The sequence below is a fragment of the Ictidomys tridecemlineatus genome, chromosome 11 (assembly GCF_052094955.1).
Source record: "Ictidomys tridecemlineatus isolate mIctTri1 chromosome 11, mIctTri1.hap1, whole genome shotgun sequence".
Taxonomy (NCBI): Eukaryota; Metazoa; Chordata; class Mammalia; order Rodentia; family Sciuridae; genus Ictidomys; species Ictidomys tridecemlineatus.
Window position 1 is genome coordinate 7,933,966 of NC_135487.1, and position 14,730 is coordinate 7,948,695.

The 14,730-nt window shown below is 42.6% G+C and overlaps 1 protein-coding gene across 7 annotated transcripts in view; it reads left to right on the forward strand.

The window, feature by feature from the left end:
* Vps13d (vacuolar protein sorting 13 homolog D) overlaps positions 1 to 14,730 on the forward strand; it is a 242,682-nt gene that overhangs the window by 19,864 nt on the left and 208,088 nt on the right. For all 7 annotated transcript variants that reach the window (XM_078025311.1, XM_078025312.1, XM_078025306.1 and 4 more), the window contains exons 6-13: positions 1,609 to 1,725; positions 5,278 to 5,382; positions 6,570 to 6,740; positions 7,598 to 7,698; positions 8,511 to 8,679; positions 10,422 to 10,523; positions 10,838 to 11,039; positions 13,473 to 13,652. In XM_078025311.1, the coding sequence (XP_077881437.1) occupies positions 1,609 to 1,725; positions 5,278 to 5,382; positions 6,570 to 6,740; positions 7,598 to 7,698; positions 8,511 to 8,679; positions 10,422 to 10,523; positions 10,838 to 11,039; positions 13,473 to 13,652 (1,147 nt within the window). The remainder of the gene's footprint in view (positions 1 to 1,608; positions 1,726 to 5,277; positions 5,383 to 6,569; positions 6,741 to 7,597; positions 7,699 to 8,510; positions 8,680 to 10,421; positions 10,524 to 10,837; positions 11,040 to 13,472; positions 13,653 to 14,730) is intronic.

Sequence of the window (14,730 nt, forward strand, 5' to 3'; positions counted from 1 at the left end):
TGGGTGTTTTGGGCCTGCATTTCCCCTGCAGAGGAAGTTTACTGAGTACTGTACAAAGTCAGGCAGGGCTGAGAAAGCCTGTGGGGTCAGCACAGTGGGCTCAGTTGATAGAAGTATTCCCTTAACCTTAACCTCATGCTCCCACCACTCATTCCCTATCAATAGTGGGCGTGAAGTGCCATCTCCTTGTGCTTTTTTTTTTTTTTTTTTTTTTAGTTGTAGATAGACCCAGTACTTATTTTTATGTGGTGCTGAGGATCGAACCCAGGGCCTCCTCCGTGCGAGGCAAGCACTATGCACTGAGCCACAGTCCAGCCCCTCCTTGTGCTTTTGATTTGCATTTCCTTAATGGGCAGTAATGTTGAGGACCTTTCCATATGTCTATTGGCCATAGAGATATCTTTTTTTTTTTTTTTTGTCCTGGGAATGGAACCCTGGTCCTTATCCACATGAGGCAAGTGTTCTACCAGAACTTGCTCCCAGCCCTGTGTCTTTTTTTTTTTTTTTTTTGGAGAAATATGTATTGGAATTTTTTGCCTATTTAAAAAATTAGTTTGTGTTTTTTTTAATCAGTTATAAGAACTCTTTATGTAGTTGGAATGCTAGTCCCTTGTCACATATATGATTTGCAAATAGTTTCTCCCGTTTTGCACATTGTCTTTTTATTTTCTGTTACTTTTAATTCACTGAAAGGGAGTGACTTTTCTGAAGCCCTCTTATAGAGCCAGGAGAAATACATACATGTATACATATATACAAAGTTTACATGCCTTGCTGGTGTTTTTGGATTTAAATACTGGGACATACAAGATAAGGTAGTACAGCTGGCTACTATGGTGCACACCTGTAATTCCAGCAATTTGGGAGGCTGAGGCAGGAGGATTGCAAGTTCAAAGCCAGCCTCAGCAACTTAGTGATACCCTGTCACAAAATAAATAAATAAAAAGGGCTGGGGGTGTGGCTCAGTGTTGAGTGTTCCTGGGTTCAATCCCTAGTATCAAAACAACAACAGCAGCAGCAGCAGCAGCAGCAGCAGCAGCAAAAAACAAGAGTGGGAAGAATACAATGGTGTTCTCTTTTTTGGTATCAGGGATTGAACTCAGGAGTGCTTAACCACTGAGTCACATCCCCAGCATCGCCCACCTCCATTTTGTGGTGCTGGGGATTAAACCCAGGGCTTCATGCATGCAAGGCAAGCACTATACCAACTGAGTTATATCCCCATCCCATTCCAGCCTTTTATTGTATTTTATTTAAAAACAGGATCTTGCTGGCTTGCTTAGGGCCTCAAAATTGTTGAGATGGCTTTGAACTTGTGATCTTCCTACCTCAGCCTCTGGAGCCGCTGGGATTACAGGCATATGCCACCATGTCCGGCAATATTGTAGCTTTCTTGTTGAGATGACACTAATCACAAAGAAATCTCATTCAAGTGCAGCTGATAATTATAATTTTTAGGAATTTACAGAATAGGGGATATGTGTGTTATGTTTGTGTAAAATGCCTGCTGTGATGTACCTGTGTGGCTAAAGGGCAGTTTGTCTTCTACCTATAGAATTCCATCTAAATGCTTTTTGTTGTTTTTTTTTTTAATTCTCCCCAATGCAGTTAAAAATTCAAGATGTCCATTTACGCTTTGAAGACGGTGTCACCAATCCTTCCCACCCTTTTGCATTTGGCATCTGCATTAAGAATGTATCCATGCAAAATGCTGTGAATGAGCCTGTGAGTATGAAATGTGATTCCGAGCTGGGAGGAAGGTCGTGTTCTAGGGGTTCAGGACTCTGCCTTTTGTCCTGCAGTGGTGGGGAGATGAGGGTGCATTCTTTTCTACTATATTCCTTGGTAGGATGCCTGTCTCTTTATCTGTAGAAAACAAACCTAGTCTGCTGAGATAGGGAAACAGTTGATGTTCTACTTAGGTTGTATCACTTTCATTTTATGCACTAGAAACTGAGGGGCAGCAAGGACGTCATCTGTTTTTTTCTCACTCATTGTGTTTTATAGTTTCAGCTGCTACCTATGAATTTTTGCCAGTGGATGTGGAAAGCACATCCTGAACTCTATTCTCTACCTCTCTTTTGACCTTCATGTTCATGCCTCTGTGGTGTTTTAGGCTTGTCTGATAAGACACTTTCTATTTTTACATTGTACTTTTTTTTTATTGGTACATATTAAGCAGAATGGTGCGTTCATGTGGCGTGTGATTCATGCATGTAGCATGGTTTCATTCCCTAGTTCCTCCCATACCCTCCTTCTTTCCTCTCTACCCTGTTATTCTCCCTTCTACTTCTACTTTCATGATGTCCATTTTCCTTTTCCCCCTAGCTTCCACATGTAACAGAAAATATGATAAATGTCTTTCTGAGTCTGACTTATTTTGCTTAACATGATGCTTTCTAGTTCTATCCGTTTTCCTGGAAATGACATAATTTTATTTTTCTTTACACCTTAACAAAACTCCATTGTGTATATATTCCACATTTTCTTTATCCATTCACCTTTCTGTGGACACCTAGGCTGATTGTGTAACTTGACTGTTATTGTCTTTGACAAGAGGTATGTGGGAGTCTGCCCTGCCCCACCAGGCAGTTTTCTAGCAAAGGGCAAATAGATATCTTATAATTGAATTCAGTTCTGGCACCAGCCAGTGTGGTTCAGACCCCACAGGTGAAGGCTCAGGCCACTATCTGGACCTCACATCAGATGTCAATTGCAGGTTTCAGGTTGTAACCTGTCCTTCTGACTGATAGCCATAAAGCCACAGTTTCTGTGACCTGTTGTCAGGTTTGATAATTTGCCAGGATGGTTCACTGACTCAGGGAAGCACTACCAATTTATAAAGGATATGATTTATAAAGGATGCAGATGAACAGCTGATGAAGAGGGGTCTATGCTTTATCCTCTTGGGTTCAGCAGTCTAGAAGCTCATCAAATCGCATGTTCTTTTTTTTTTTTTTTTGCAGTGCCAGGGGAACCCAAGGCCTCACGCATTCCAGGCAAATGCTCTACCCTTGAGCTTAATTCCCAGCCCTTTTTATTTTGAGACAGGGTTTCACCAAATTGCCCAGGAGGGTCTTGAACTTGCTGTTCTCCTGCCTTAGTCTCCTAAGTAGCTGGGATTACATACCTTATATTTAAATTTTCTTATAGAGCTTAATCTCTATTCCAACACCCAGAGGTTAGTGGGGATTAGAGTGAAATTCCCATCCTTTGAATCACTTGGTGACTGGCCCATCCTAAGGCTATCTAGGGGTAACACCCTAAGTCACCCATTAGTATAAACTCAAGTGTGATAAAAAGTGATTCATTATGAATAACAAAAGACAGCTCCTATCATTTTAGGAGCTGTGTGCCAGGAACTGGGGACAAAGACCAAGTGTATTTCATTTTATACCACAGCTAATCATGGGCAAAGCAATCCCATTACATTGTCTGCCAGTTCCCCCCATGAAACTCATTTTTCCCCTCCTCCCCTCCTCCCCCCCCTCCCTCCGGGCTGATGAAATACCTTGTTCTGTGACCTCCAGGCTCTTTTCACTCATTTCACATCGAGCCTCCCAGCCTCTCCCACTTTGCTGTGCGCACAGAGGAAGAGGAGACTCGTGCAGCACAGGGGCGATGGCTGTGGCTGCTTGGGGCTGGGAGTGGGGGACTCAGAGAAGCCAGGTGTTTCTAAAATGGATTTTCTCCTGTGAACTTCCTCATCAACTTGACTGGCTCCTGACTTGTTTTCTCCACTATACCAGGGGGAAGCTCTGCTCTGGGCTGACAGGTACTTGCCTATGTCAAACCTTCAGAGGCTCTGTGTCACTTAAAGCCCGAACTCCCTTGTGTGGCTTAACTTCCTTTCCTAGTGGCTTTGTTTCCAAGGGCTGCTGTAAAACACTGCTGCAAACTGATGGCTTAGAACTGCAGAAGTTTATTTCTAGTTCTGGAGCCCAGACATCTGAAATCAAGGGGTCTGCAGGGTTGGTTCCTTCTGTAGGCCTTGAAGGAGACTGTCTCATGCCTCTGTCCTTGTGTCTGATGGTTGCTAGTGATCTCTGACACTCCTTGGCTTGTCGATGCCTCAGTCGGATCTCTGCCTCTCTTGCCTGGTCTTTTTTCCTGTGTCTTTTTTTCTTCTTATAAGGATATCATCCATTAGATTAGGACCCACAGTCATCTAGTATGATCTAGTTGTAATTACCAAGACCCTATTTTCAAATAAGGTCACATTCACAACTTCTGGGTGGACCTGACCTTTCTTGGGGGGAGGACACTGATCAACCCAGTATCCATAGGAACATTCTAAGCTACTTTTCTCCTCACTTGAATCCCCACTCCAAATATGTCTTCCTACACATGGACCAGTTCTGCCCCTGTTCCACCCAGAGTTCCAGTTATACAGGTATGTTCAGTGTCTTCCGAAGGTTTCACAGCTTTTTTGACCCTATCTTTCCTCCTATGCAATCTTTTGTGAGAAATCTATTTCTTTATTTTTTGGTACTGGGGATTGAACCCAGAGATCCTCAAACATGGAACCATATCACCAGCACCTTTTAAAAAAATATTTTTAGGTGTAAATGGACATAATGCCTATATTTTATTCATTTGTTTTTTTATGTGGTGCTCAGAATCAAGCCCAGTGCCTCACACATGCTAGGCAAGTGCTCTACCATGGAGCTACAGCCTCAGCCCCCACCAGCATTTTTTAATCTTTACTTTGAGACAGGGCCTCCCAGAGTTCCTTAGGGCCCCACTAAGTTGCTGAGGCTGGCTTTAAACTTGCAATCTTCCTGCCTCAGCCTTCAGAGTTGCTAGGGTTACAGGTGTGAGTCACTTTGCCTGGACAAACTTATATGTATTTTGATACTTATCTGTACAATGATCTTTTTTGTTTACTTGTAGCATCTTTTTTTTTTTTTTAATATTTTTTAGTTGTTGATGGATCTTTATTATTTATTTATTTAAGGTGCTGAGGATTGAACCCAGTGCCTCCCACATGCCAGGCAAATGCTCTGCCACTGAGCCCCAGCCCAGCCCGACTTGTAGCGTCTTATGTATTCTTTCTCTGCTTCTTCTGAGTAATGGAAATTATTTATTTGTATGTTTATGACCTCAACCAGGTAGATTTTGAACTCTTTGAGAGCAAATCCATGTTTTAAATTCAGTTTGGTGTTCCCAGTGCCTTGCAGAGGGCCTGTGTGTGATGTTCCACACACGTGGTTGAGTGAGGGAATAATTCAGGAATAAAGACAGTCATCTGTTTCTTCCTTGATTTTCTTACCTCAGGTACAGAAACTAATGCGGAAAAAGCAGTTAGATGTGGCAGAGTTTGGCACCTACTGGGACGTCGATTGTACTTTATTGGGGGATCTGCCTCAGGTGGAATTGCAGGTAGGTTCCTGGCACAGGGCTTTATTGGAAGCTGGCTCTGAAGAAAGGTGGCATAGGATTCCTGCCATGCAGGTTGTCGCCTCCTGCAGTGTCTTTGCCTGAGGGGCTTGATGTCTGTGCCTCTGAACAATTGTGTGTATTTTAAACTTATGTCAGAGTTCCATAGGCGTGCCTTTTTTCCCTACTTAAAGTTATGTTTTTAAGGTGTATTCATATTGTTGGTTCATCGCTTCGTACTGCTGTACAGTGTTCTACTGTTTGCAGGTAACATGCCGTGGTTATCCAATCTCTCAGTCACCATGTACTGGGTGTCCAGATTTTAAATAAACAGAGCACCAGTTCTGATTCTCAAAGAGGAGCTCTTAATGGATTTTATGTTGAAATGCTACCATTAGTGGCATTCCTTTAAGATATACTCAGAATCATGGGATATGAAGTATTACTGGTTGTGAAGGATAAGAGGACTTAATCTTTTTGTAAAGAAATTGTAGGTGGTTTAAGTGAAATGGAGGAAAATGACTCATTTGTCCCCCACCCAGGGTTGTCTTGACTTGTAGGCTATTGTACATATGGTTTTGATTTTGCTAATTCAATTATATAAGTATTGAGTTCATATTGTAGAATATTGTACAACTATTAAAAATAAAGGGGCAGGGGTTGTAGCTCAGTGGTGGAGTGCTTGCCTAGCATGTGTGGGGCACTGGATTTGAGTCTCAGCACTACATATAAATAAATAAAATAAAGATCCATCAACAACTAAAAAAAAACAAAACAAAACTTTATAAAAAATATGTTAGTCTCTATGCCTAGTACCAAAGAAAAACAAACAAAAAAACACCATTGTTGATTTACTTGAATGTGTATAGCCTCCAGTGGGAGACAGAAGCAGTTGGTAGGCACCATTGGCAGCCTCTGATGGTAAGTGGGTAGCTGGGGATGAGAGTAGGAAAGAGATATTTCTTTTTTTTTTTTTTTTGCCTTTTAAATTTTAAACCGTGTGAATATATTACCTATGAAGACATAGAAATAACATTTTAAAATATTACAGAGCAATTTTATGCTATTTTTGGAGTCTTGTGCAGTATTTCCACCTCAAGCTCTGGTCTTGCCACAAAGCCCCAGCATTATCCAAGTGACAACTAGAAGGAAGGCAGTCTCAGCACAGCAGATATTCTTGTGACACACAGGAGGCCATGGCCAGGAGCATGGAGAGTCGCAGTCACCACTATGTCCTGGAGCCTGTGTGTGCATCGGCCCTCTTGAAGAGAAACTGCTCCAAGGAGCCTCTGAGGTCCCGGCACAGTCCCCGAATTGAATGTGATATTCAGCTAGAAACCATTCCCTTGAAGCTGTCTCAGGTACACTCCTTCCCAGAATCTTAGACTCCCCACTAGGCTGGTAACTGGGGGCAAGGGAGGAATGTTAACAGTACTTACACTTGATGGTCTCCTCAGTAGGAAAGAGCATACCTGTGAAGCCTTTTCCCTTCAGAGCTTTTGATTTTAAGTGCTAAGCAGAGACTACAAACGTCGCATTCTGTTATACAGTCGTGTTAGGCTTTTGTTGCTGTAACTAGAATATCTGGCAAGAACAACTTTTAGGCTCATGGTTTCAGAGGTTCACTTCTTGGGCAGCTGACTCCATTGCTCTGGGCCCAAGGTGAGGCAGAGTGTCATGGTGGAAGGGCATGGTAGAGGACCACTACTCTGTTCATGGCTATCAGGAAGCAGATAGGGGGGGAATGGGTCATAGAGGGTGCACCCCTCCAGGGAAGCCCTCAGTGACTCATGTACTCTAGCCACACCCCACCTGCCTACAGTTACTATTCAGTCAGTCTACTCAAACTAGGATGGACTGATTAGGTTACAGCTCTCATAATCTCATCATTTCACTTCTGAATATTCCTATGTTGATACAGAAGCTTTTGGGGGACACCTTATATCTAAACTATAACAGAAGTTGGGTTCATCTCAGATTAGTTTGATGTGATTTGATTTTAAGTGCTAAGCAGAGACTACAAGAGATGGAGCGAACATAAATACGAAGTTGTCAGTGTTCAGAGAGACAGGCCCTGGATGCCCTTGTTTTGGTCTTTCAGTTTCACTGGATTTCAGTTCAGTAGATTGAGTAATATGTTCTTGTTAGATGTAGGTCTTAACTGAGTAAAAGAGCCAAATCTGATCTAACTTAGTGTCTCTTCATCTCTAATGGAAAGCTGCAGTACCGGCAAATCATGGGCTTCCTCAAGGAGCTGGAGCGGAAGGAGAGGCAAGTGAAGTTCCGAAAGTGGAAACCAAAAGTGGCAGTATCCAAGAGGTAAGGGCCAATGTGAGTCGTGTGCAAAATGTATTTTTATAGCATGTTCTTTTTTTATACCTAGACTAGAAACATGCCTCATAGGCCTTGACAGATGGTTGGAGATAAAATACGATGGTTTTCTGGCCCTTAAAATGCCATTCCTGTTATCATTGTTGATATTCTTATTACATATTTATTCAACTGAAATTTCCTCTTGGGTCAAGTGTAGTGAACGGCAGAAGATCCTCTTCATCTCATTTAGCAAGCAGCTCAGGTTGCGCTGGGAGGATCTGGTGGGCAGTAAATACTCTGTAATAGTCTTTGAATCTACTTTTGTCTTTTCTCCCAGGCTATTTGGTCATTTTTGTACATTTTACTGTACTTTTTAACTTCCTTAACAAAAATAAACCCTCTTCTTGTTGCAGCAATAAAGTTGGTATATAAAACTGTATTTCCACGTATTTTCCTAGAAATTCATTTTTTAGGTCTTGAGTATATATATTAAATCTATTGTTGGTTCATTCTTGTCAATTACCTTGGGATGTGCTTGCTGCACAGTTAGTGCTTGGCTTTCTCTTCGTGGAGGGAACTGTCAACCAGTCGAGCATCAGGTTTTATCCATCAATTAGTGGATGTTCACTGGCAGCAGAATTACTTTCCCAACATATTGGGTTTAGCTTAACATTAAAATAAGCCTGAGACGTAAACTGCTGGCTGAGAAGAGAAAAAATGTCTCAGGAGAGGAATGGTGGTATGTGAACTGTCCTGGACCCATAGCATTGCAATTGCTTTTAGTGTGAGAAGTGATACATTGTCATGGGCTGTTGCAGCTGCCGAGAGTGGTGGTATTTTGCTCTGAATGCTAACTTGTATGAGATCAGAGAGCAGAGGAAACGCTGCACCTGGGACTTCTTGTTGCACCGCGCCCATGATGCTGTGTTTTATACTGACAAATATTTCAGCAAGTTAAAAGGAGGCCTACTATCTGCAGAAGACAAGGTGAGTGGACTGTTGTCTTGTGTTTCTTGTTTTCATTCAGAGGACAAGCAAATTCTCTTGAAGGCGTAAGGAGATGGGATATGTGAAGAATAAACAGTCTATTGCCAAGGGGCATCATCACAGAGAAGAGTGGGTTTTAATAGAGTGAGAACTTTTTGGAAGGCCTCCAAACTCGCCTTGGCCTGATGCACCCTTACTTTCTGTTGCCTTAGGAGAGCCAAGGGTAGGAGGAGGAAGAGATGGCCACAGTCCTGCCAGGCCTTTGTGTCCCCTCCCATCCTCCTCCAGCTCTCTGTGAGGACTCAGGGAGCCTTTTTATGTGGTTACCTGCATCTCTTCAAAGCCTGATCTGAGGCCTAATTCTTTTCTTCCAAGGTCTGAAACTAGTTCCTGTGGACTTGGCCTACATTTCCCATAATCCAGTGGCTTGATTACCTTGGGTATTTTTGGTGGTGGAGGTGAGGCAGAATGGGGGCCATAAGTTGTGAAGGCAAGTTCACATTTGAATTACTGGTGGGCTGGAGACCCCAGAACCTCCCCTTCTGGAATCTTGGCAGGGGACCCCCCACCCCGTCTGTGGTCTCTCTACCTGTCACCCCCTAGAAGGCAGTGGAATTGCTTTGTTCCTTGAATTGTTTTGCTTTTGTGAGCATGACTTTTTGTAGTACCAGTTTAGGCCCTTTCCAATGTTTGACTCAGGTAATGTCTCTTAACTAACCATTTTTTTAGAGAATTCTTCCAAGCAAAAAGGAATATCCCTTTCCCTTCAGCACCCACTGCATGGTGTCCAGTGGGGATACTGAATCCCTAGGGATTCTCACCTCTTCTGTCAGCACCCTGAGGTCACGGCCCCTTATGTGGTTAATATTTTCTTCATCAGTGTCAGACTTGGCTTTTTTTTTTTTTTTTTTTTTTTTTTTTTTTAAGAGAGAGTGAGAGAGGAGAGAGAGAATTTTTAATATTTATTTTTTAGTTCTCGGCGGACACAACATCATTGTTGGTATGTGGTGCTGAGGATTGAATCCGGGCCGCACGCATGGCAGGCGAGCGCGCTACTGCTTGAGCCACATCCCCAGCCCAGACTTGGCTTTTAACATAGGAAACTTACAAAAGATGGGATAACCAAACATTTTGTTTTGGATATTTTCTCAAAGGCACAGGCAAAAACATGGAGGGAGAGAAAAATCTGAATTACCACTGAGGTGGGCAGGCTAAAACACGGATGATCTCTTAATAGTGGAGTAGAAGAAACAGTTTAGGATAGCTCAGTTTACTTTCTTTTTTAACTTGGTATGCAGCTGGCTGCCCTGTCTCTTTGCTGACTTGTATGTGACAAGTTACAATGACCATGTCCTTGCTGATAGACCACATGACACCTGCAGGAGCTGGTGCCCGTGCATTCCTCTGTGTAGCGTGTTGTGACTGCGTCAGGGCAGTGCACGTGTGGTGACCCTCTGGAAACCAATGATGGTTGTTTGTGTCCTCTCTGCTGCCATCAGCCCCAGAAGCTGTGAAACTTGTTAGTGGAGTGTTTGAGACCAAGGAGAATCTGTTGATGATGGGGAAATCTGTTGAACCTGTAGACAGTGGTCACACCGAACCAGCTGCTTGTCTGTTTCTTGGCCTTCAGTGCACACATCTCAGCCAGTGGATTTCTTTGAGGCACTGTAGTGATTTGTGAAGGTGTCCAGTTTCTCCGGAGCTACAGTGTCTAGGGTTTGCTTTTGCTCTTGCCCAAACAGGAGGAAATGTGTCGGATAGAGGAGGAACAGAGCTTTGAGGAACTGAAGATCCTGCGTGAGCTGGTTCATGATCGCTTTTATAAGCAAGAGGAACTAGCAGAGGTGAGATGAGCTGTGGAGAACATTTGTTCAGAGCTGTCACTCTTTCTTTCTCTCTCTTTTTAAAATAGTTTTTTAGGTGTAGATGGCTACAATACTTTTATTTTATTTATTTATTTTTATGTGGTTCTGAGGATCAAACCTAGTGCCTTAGGTGGGCTAGCCAAGTGCTCTGCCACTGAGCCCCAGCCAAGACACTCTGGAGTGCTTCAGTTTTGATGTGCGCTTGTTCTTTCTGGGACAAATGGTAAAACAGTGGCGTATCACAGCTTGTGTCTATCTCGGGACTCACATGTGCTACTTGTGATTTTCTACAGAGTCTTCGAGAGCCTCAGTTTGATTCCCCAGGAAGCTCTCCTGGGGACCCAGATGCCAGCGGAGGCAGTGGGATGCTGCAGTACCTTCAGTCCTGGTTTCCTGGTTGGGGTGGCTGGTATGGGCAGCAGAACCCGGAGGGGAGAGCGGTGGAAGGACTGCCGGCAGAGCAGCAGGAGCAGTGGACACCCGAGGAGATCCTGGGTATGCTGGGAACTGGCCAGTCTCACCCTGGCCACAGGGAGAGGAGGTGCTTGGTTCATAAAAATGGGCTCATTATTTGTGCAGTGGCCCTTGGTTATTTTCAAATTTAACCAAAGGAGATATTTGGAAAACTGTCTGTTTCATGTTCATAGAGGCAGAGAGAATACATGTTTTGGGAGCGACTCTGTAAAATTGCTACTCCATGCTGAACAAGGATGTTGGCACCATTTTGAATAGATCTGAGTAGCGACTTTTGTCAGAGAGCTAAATTTGAGCATATTCACAAATTTTGAAACCCCAAAGCTTGACTAACAGCCCAGAAGTTCTCTTTAGGCCTTGCTGTCCAGTCTGGGAGCCATAGCCACTAATGATTATTTAGGTTAAAGTTAAATATAAGTAAAAATACAGTTTTTCTTTTTTTCAGTACTGGGAATTACTCCCAGGGACACTGTAATACTGAGCACATCATTACCCTTTTTAAAAATTATTATAATTTTTATTTTTGCTTATTAATTAATTTATTTTTCTTATAGTGCTGGGGATTGAAACCAGACACTTTACCACTGAGCTGCATCCCCAGTCCTTTTTTTAAAAATTTTATTTATTTATTTTTCATACCAGGGATTAAACTCAGAGGTACTTGACCACTGAGCAACATCCCAGTCCTATTTTGTATTTTATTTAGAGACAGGGTCTCACTGAGTTGCTTAATGCCTCACCATTGCTGAGACTGGCTTTGAACTCTCAATTCTCTTGCCTCAGCCTCCGGAGATGCTGGGATTATAGGCATGCACCACTGCACCTGGCTCTTTTTATTTTGAGACAGTGTCTCATTGTGTTGCTTAGGACCTCACTAAGTTGCTGAGGGCTTTGCTAAGTTGCTGAGTCTATCCTTGAGTTGAACGTGTGATCATCCTGCCTCAGGTTTCTGGGATTGTAGGCATGTGCCTATAATACCAATAATTATTAAAAATAATCGTTTCCTTTTTTTGGCACTGGGGATTGAACCCAGGGTTGCTTAACTTTTGAATCACATCCCCAGATCCCCTCCACCCCCACTTTTTCCCACTTTTTTTTGAGACAGGGTCTTGCTAAGTTGCTAAGGTTGGCCTTGAATTTGTGGCCCTCCTGCCCTGGCTCCTCCGCCTGAGCTGCTGGGATTACAGGCATGTATCACCGTGTCTGGCTAAAAATCCAGTTTCTTTGTTTTTTACTTTTCTCTACCTTTTTTCTTATTGGTGCATTATAGTTAGACCTAACAGTAGAATTTGTTGTTTCATATTTGTACATGCACACAAGATAACAGTGTCATTTGGCCAGTATCATTCCCCAGCCCTTTCCCCATCCCTCCCTGCTTCTCACCCTTTGGTCCCTTTCCTCTGCTGATCTCCTTTTGATTTTTAGGAGATCCTCTCCCACCTTTCTCTTCTCTTCTCTGTAGCTTCTGCTTATAAGAAAAATACATAAGACCCTTAACTTTCTGAGTTGACTTATTTAATTTAACATGGGAGTCTCTAGTTCCATCCATTTTCCTGAAAATTACATAATTTCATTTTTTTTATGGGTGAATAAAACTCCACAGTGTATATATACCACATTTTCTTTATCCGTTCATCCATTGGTGGATTCCTAGGCTGGTTGCATAGTTCGGCTATTGTGAATTGCACTGCTATAAACATGGGTGAGTGTGTATCACTGTGGTATGATGACTTTAGTTCTTCAGGATAGATACTGAGGAGTGGAATAGCTGGGTCATATGGTGGTTCCATGCCTAGTCTTTTTAAAAAGTTGTTTTTTAGTTGTCGACATACCTTTGTTTTATTTATATGTAGTGCTAAGAATCGAACCCAGTGCCTCACCACATGCAAGGCAAATGCTCCACCACTGAGCCAACCCCACTCCCATGCCTAGTCTTTTGAGGAGCCTCCATATTAATTTCCACAGTGGTTGCACTGATTTACAGTCCCACCAACAGTGTAAAGTTGTTTCTTCTCCACATCCTCTCCAGCATTATTATTGTTTGTATTCTTGATGACTGCCATTCTGACTGGTGTGAGATGAAATCTCAGTGTAGTTTTGCTTTGCATTTCCCTAATTGTTAATGATGGTAAGCATTTTTCATATTTGTTGGCCATTTGTATAAAAATTCCTTTCTTAACTGTACCAGCCACATAAGTCACATGTAGTTAAGTGGCCACTGTCCTGCAAAACCCAGACACAGACCATTCACTGGATAGCCTTAATGTGGTGAGTCCTGTGCTACCTGTTGTGATGATAAGTTGATAAAACAGGGTTGTTTTATGTTAGCACACTAAGCAGTCACCTGTTCTTTAAAAAAGGGAAACAGTAGGGTCATCATTACTGTGGTCAGCGTGCCTGGCTGTATGGTTTTTGTCCCATACTTTTTCTTACCTGTTCTCCCTTACCACTTAGGCACCGAGGAGTTTTTTGACCCCACTGCGGATGCCTCATGCATGAACACGTATACGAAGCGAGATCATGTCTTTGCTAAATTGAATCTGCAATTGCAGCGAGGCACAGTGACCCTGCTGCACATGGAGCAGGGAGATCCTCAGATGAGTGAAAGTGCGTTCATGCAGCTCGAGTTTTCAGGTACTGCCTCAAAGAACCAGCTGCTGCTGTCTCTCTCAAAAGGTGGGGGGGAATGTCCAGTTGGTTCTCTTCATTCAAGGTAGTTATGAGCTAGAACCTTGCCACACACTGGCTGAGCCATTGCCCCTAGGTGGGGACATACAGGTTAGGTTCCTGCCAGCCTCTGATCATGGCATTTGTCAGCCCATCAGAACATAAAACCTTTTTTTTTTTTTCCAAAGGTGAGTTCGTGTTTAAAAACATCTTATTTAATATATATCTGTTGTTGATTCAGTAACATTGAATTCATAGTCTGCAGCACTACCACCCATGCCAGGTGAAGCTGATCTGAAGGATGTCTTTCCTCTGTAAAGTGCACGCCAGCCTCCAGAAGGCTTAGGGATGTGCCAGCAGCACATCAGCACCACCCTGGTCATTTTATTTTATTATTTTTTTGCGCTGCTGGCAGAGGAATTCAGGACCTCGGTGCCTATTAGGCAAGCACTCTACCCCTGAGCCTCATTGCTACTTCCACTTGGCCATTTTAAATAACAAAACCTTGAAAAAAATAAAACACCAAAAAATGTGAAAAACAGCTCTCTAAGTAGACCAGGTAAAGGACACTTGTTCATCTGTGAGAACTAACACAAGGAGGCAGAGTACTGTCTTGTTTGAACTCAGTTGGGGATGTGCACATTAATTGGGTGACTCAAACTTTCTGCTTCTCTGTGTCTGAATGACCAAGAAAGTGCCACGAGTATTGATTTTGAGATTATAAATTTATTTGCAGGAGTAGATGAATGTGTACATATAGAATCTGTGCGTAATTAGGACCAATTTTATTTGACTGTTTTTTTTTTTATTTTGTTTTTTTCTGATTTTTATTTGACTGTTTTTTCTGATTTTTCAGTTCATGAAACAGCAACTTATCTGAGATGCCTCAGTAGTTTAAGAAGGGTGGAAAAAAAAAGAAGGCCACAATTTGACTTCATAATCTTGAGAGCTGAACTGTCATACACTTAGCATGTACTAGCAGATTGCTTGAACTTAATTATAAAACTCAGTTTAAAAGTTGTTCTGCTGGGAAACTTTTAACAGT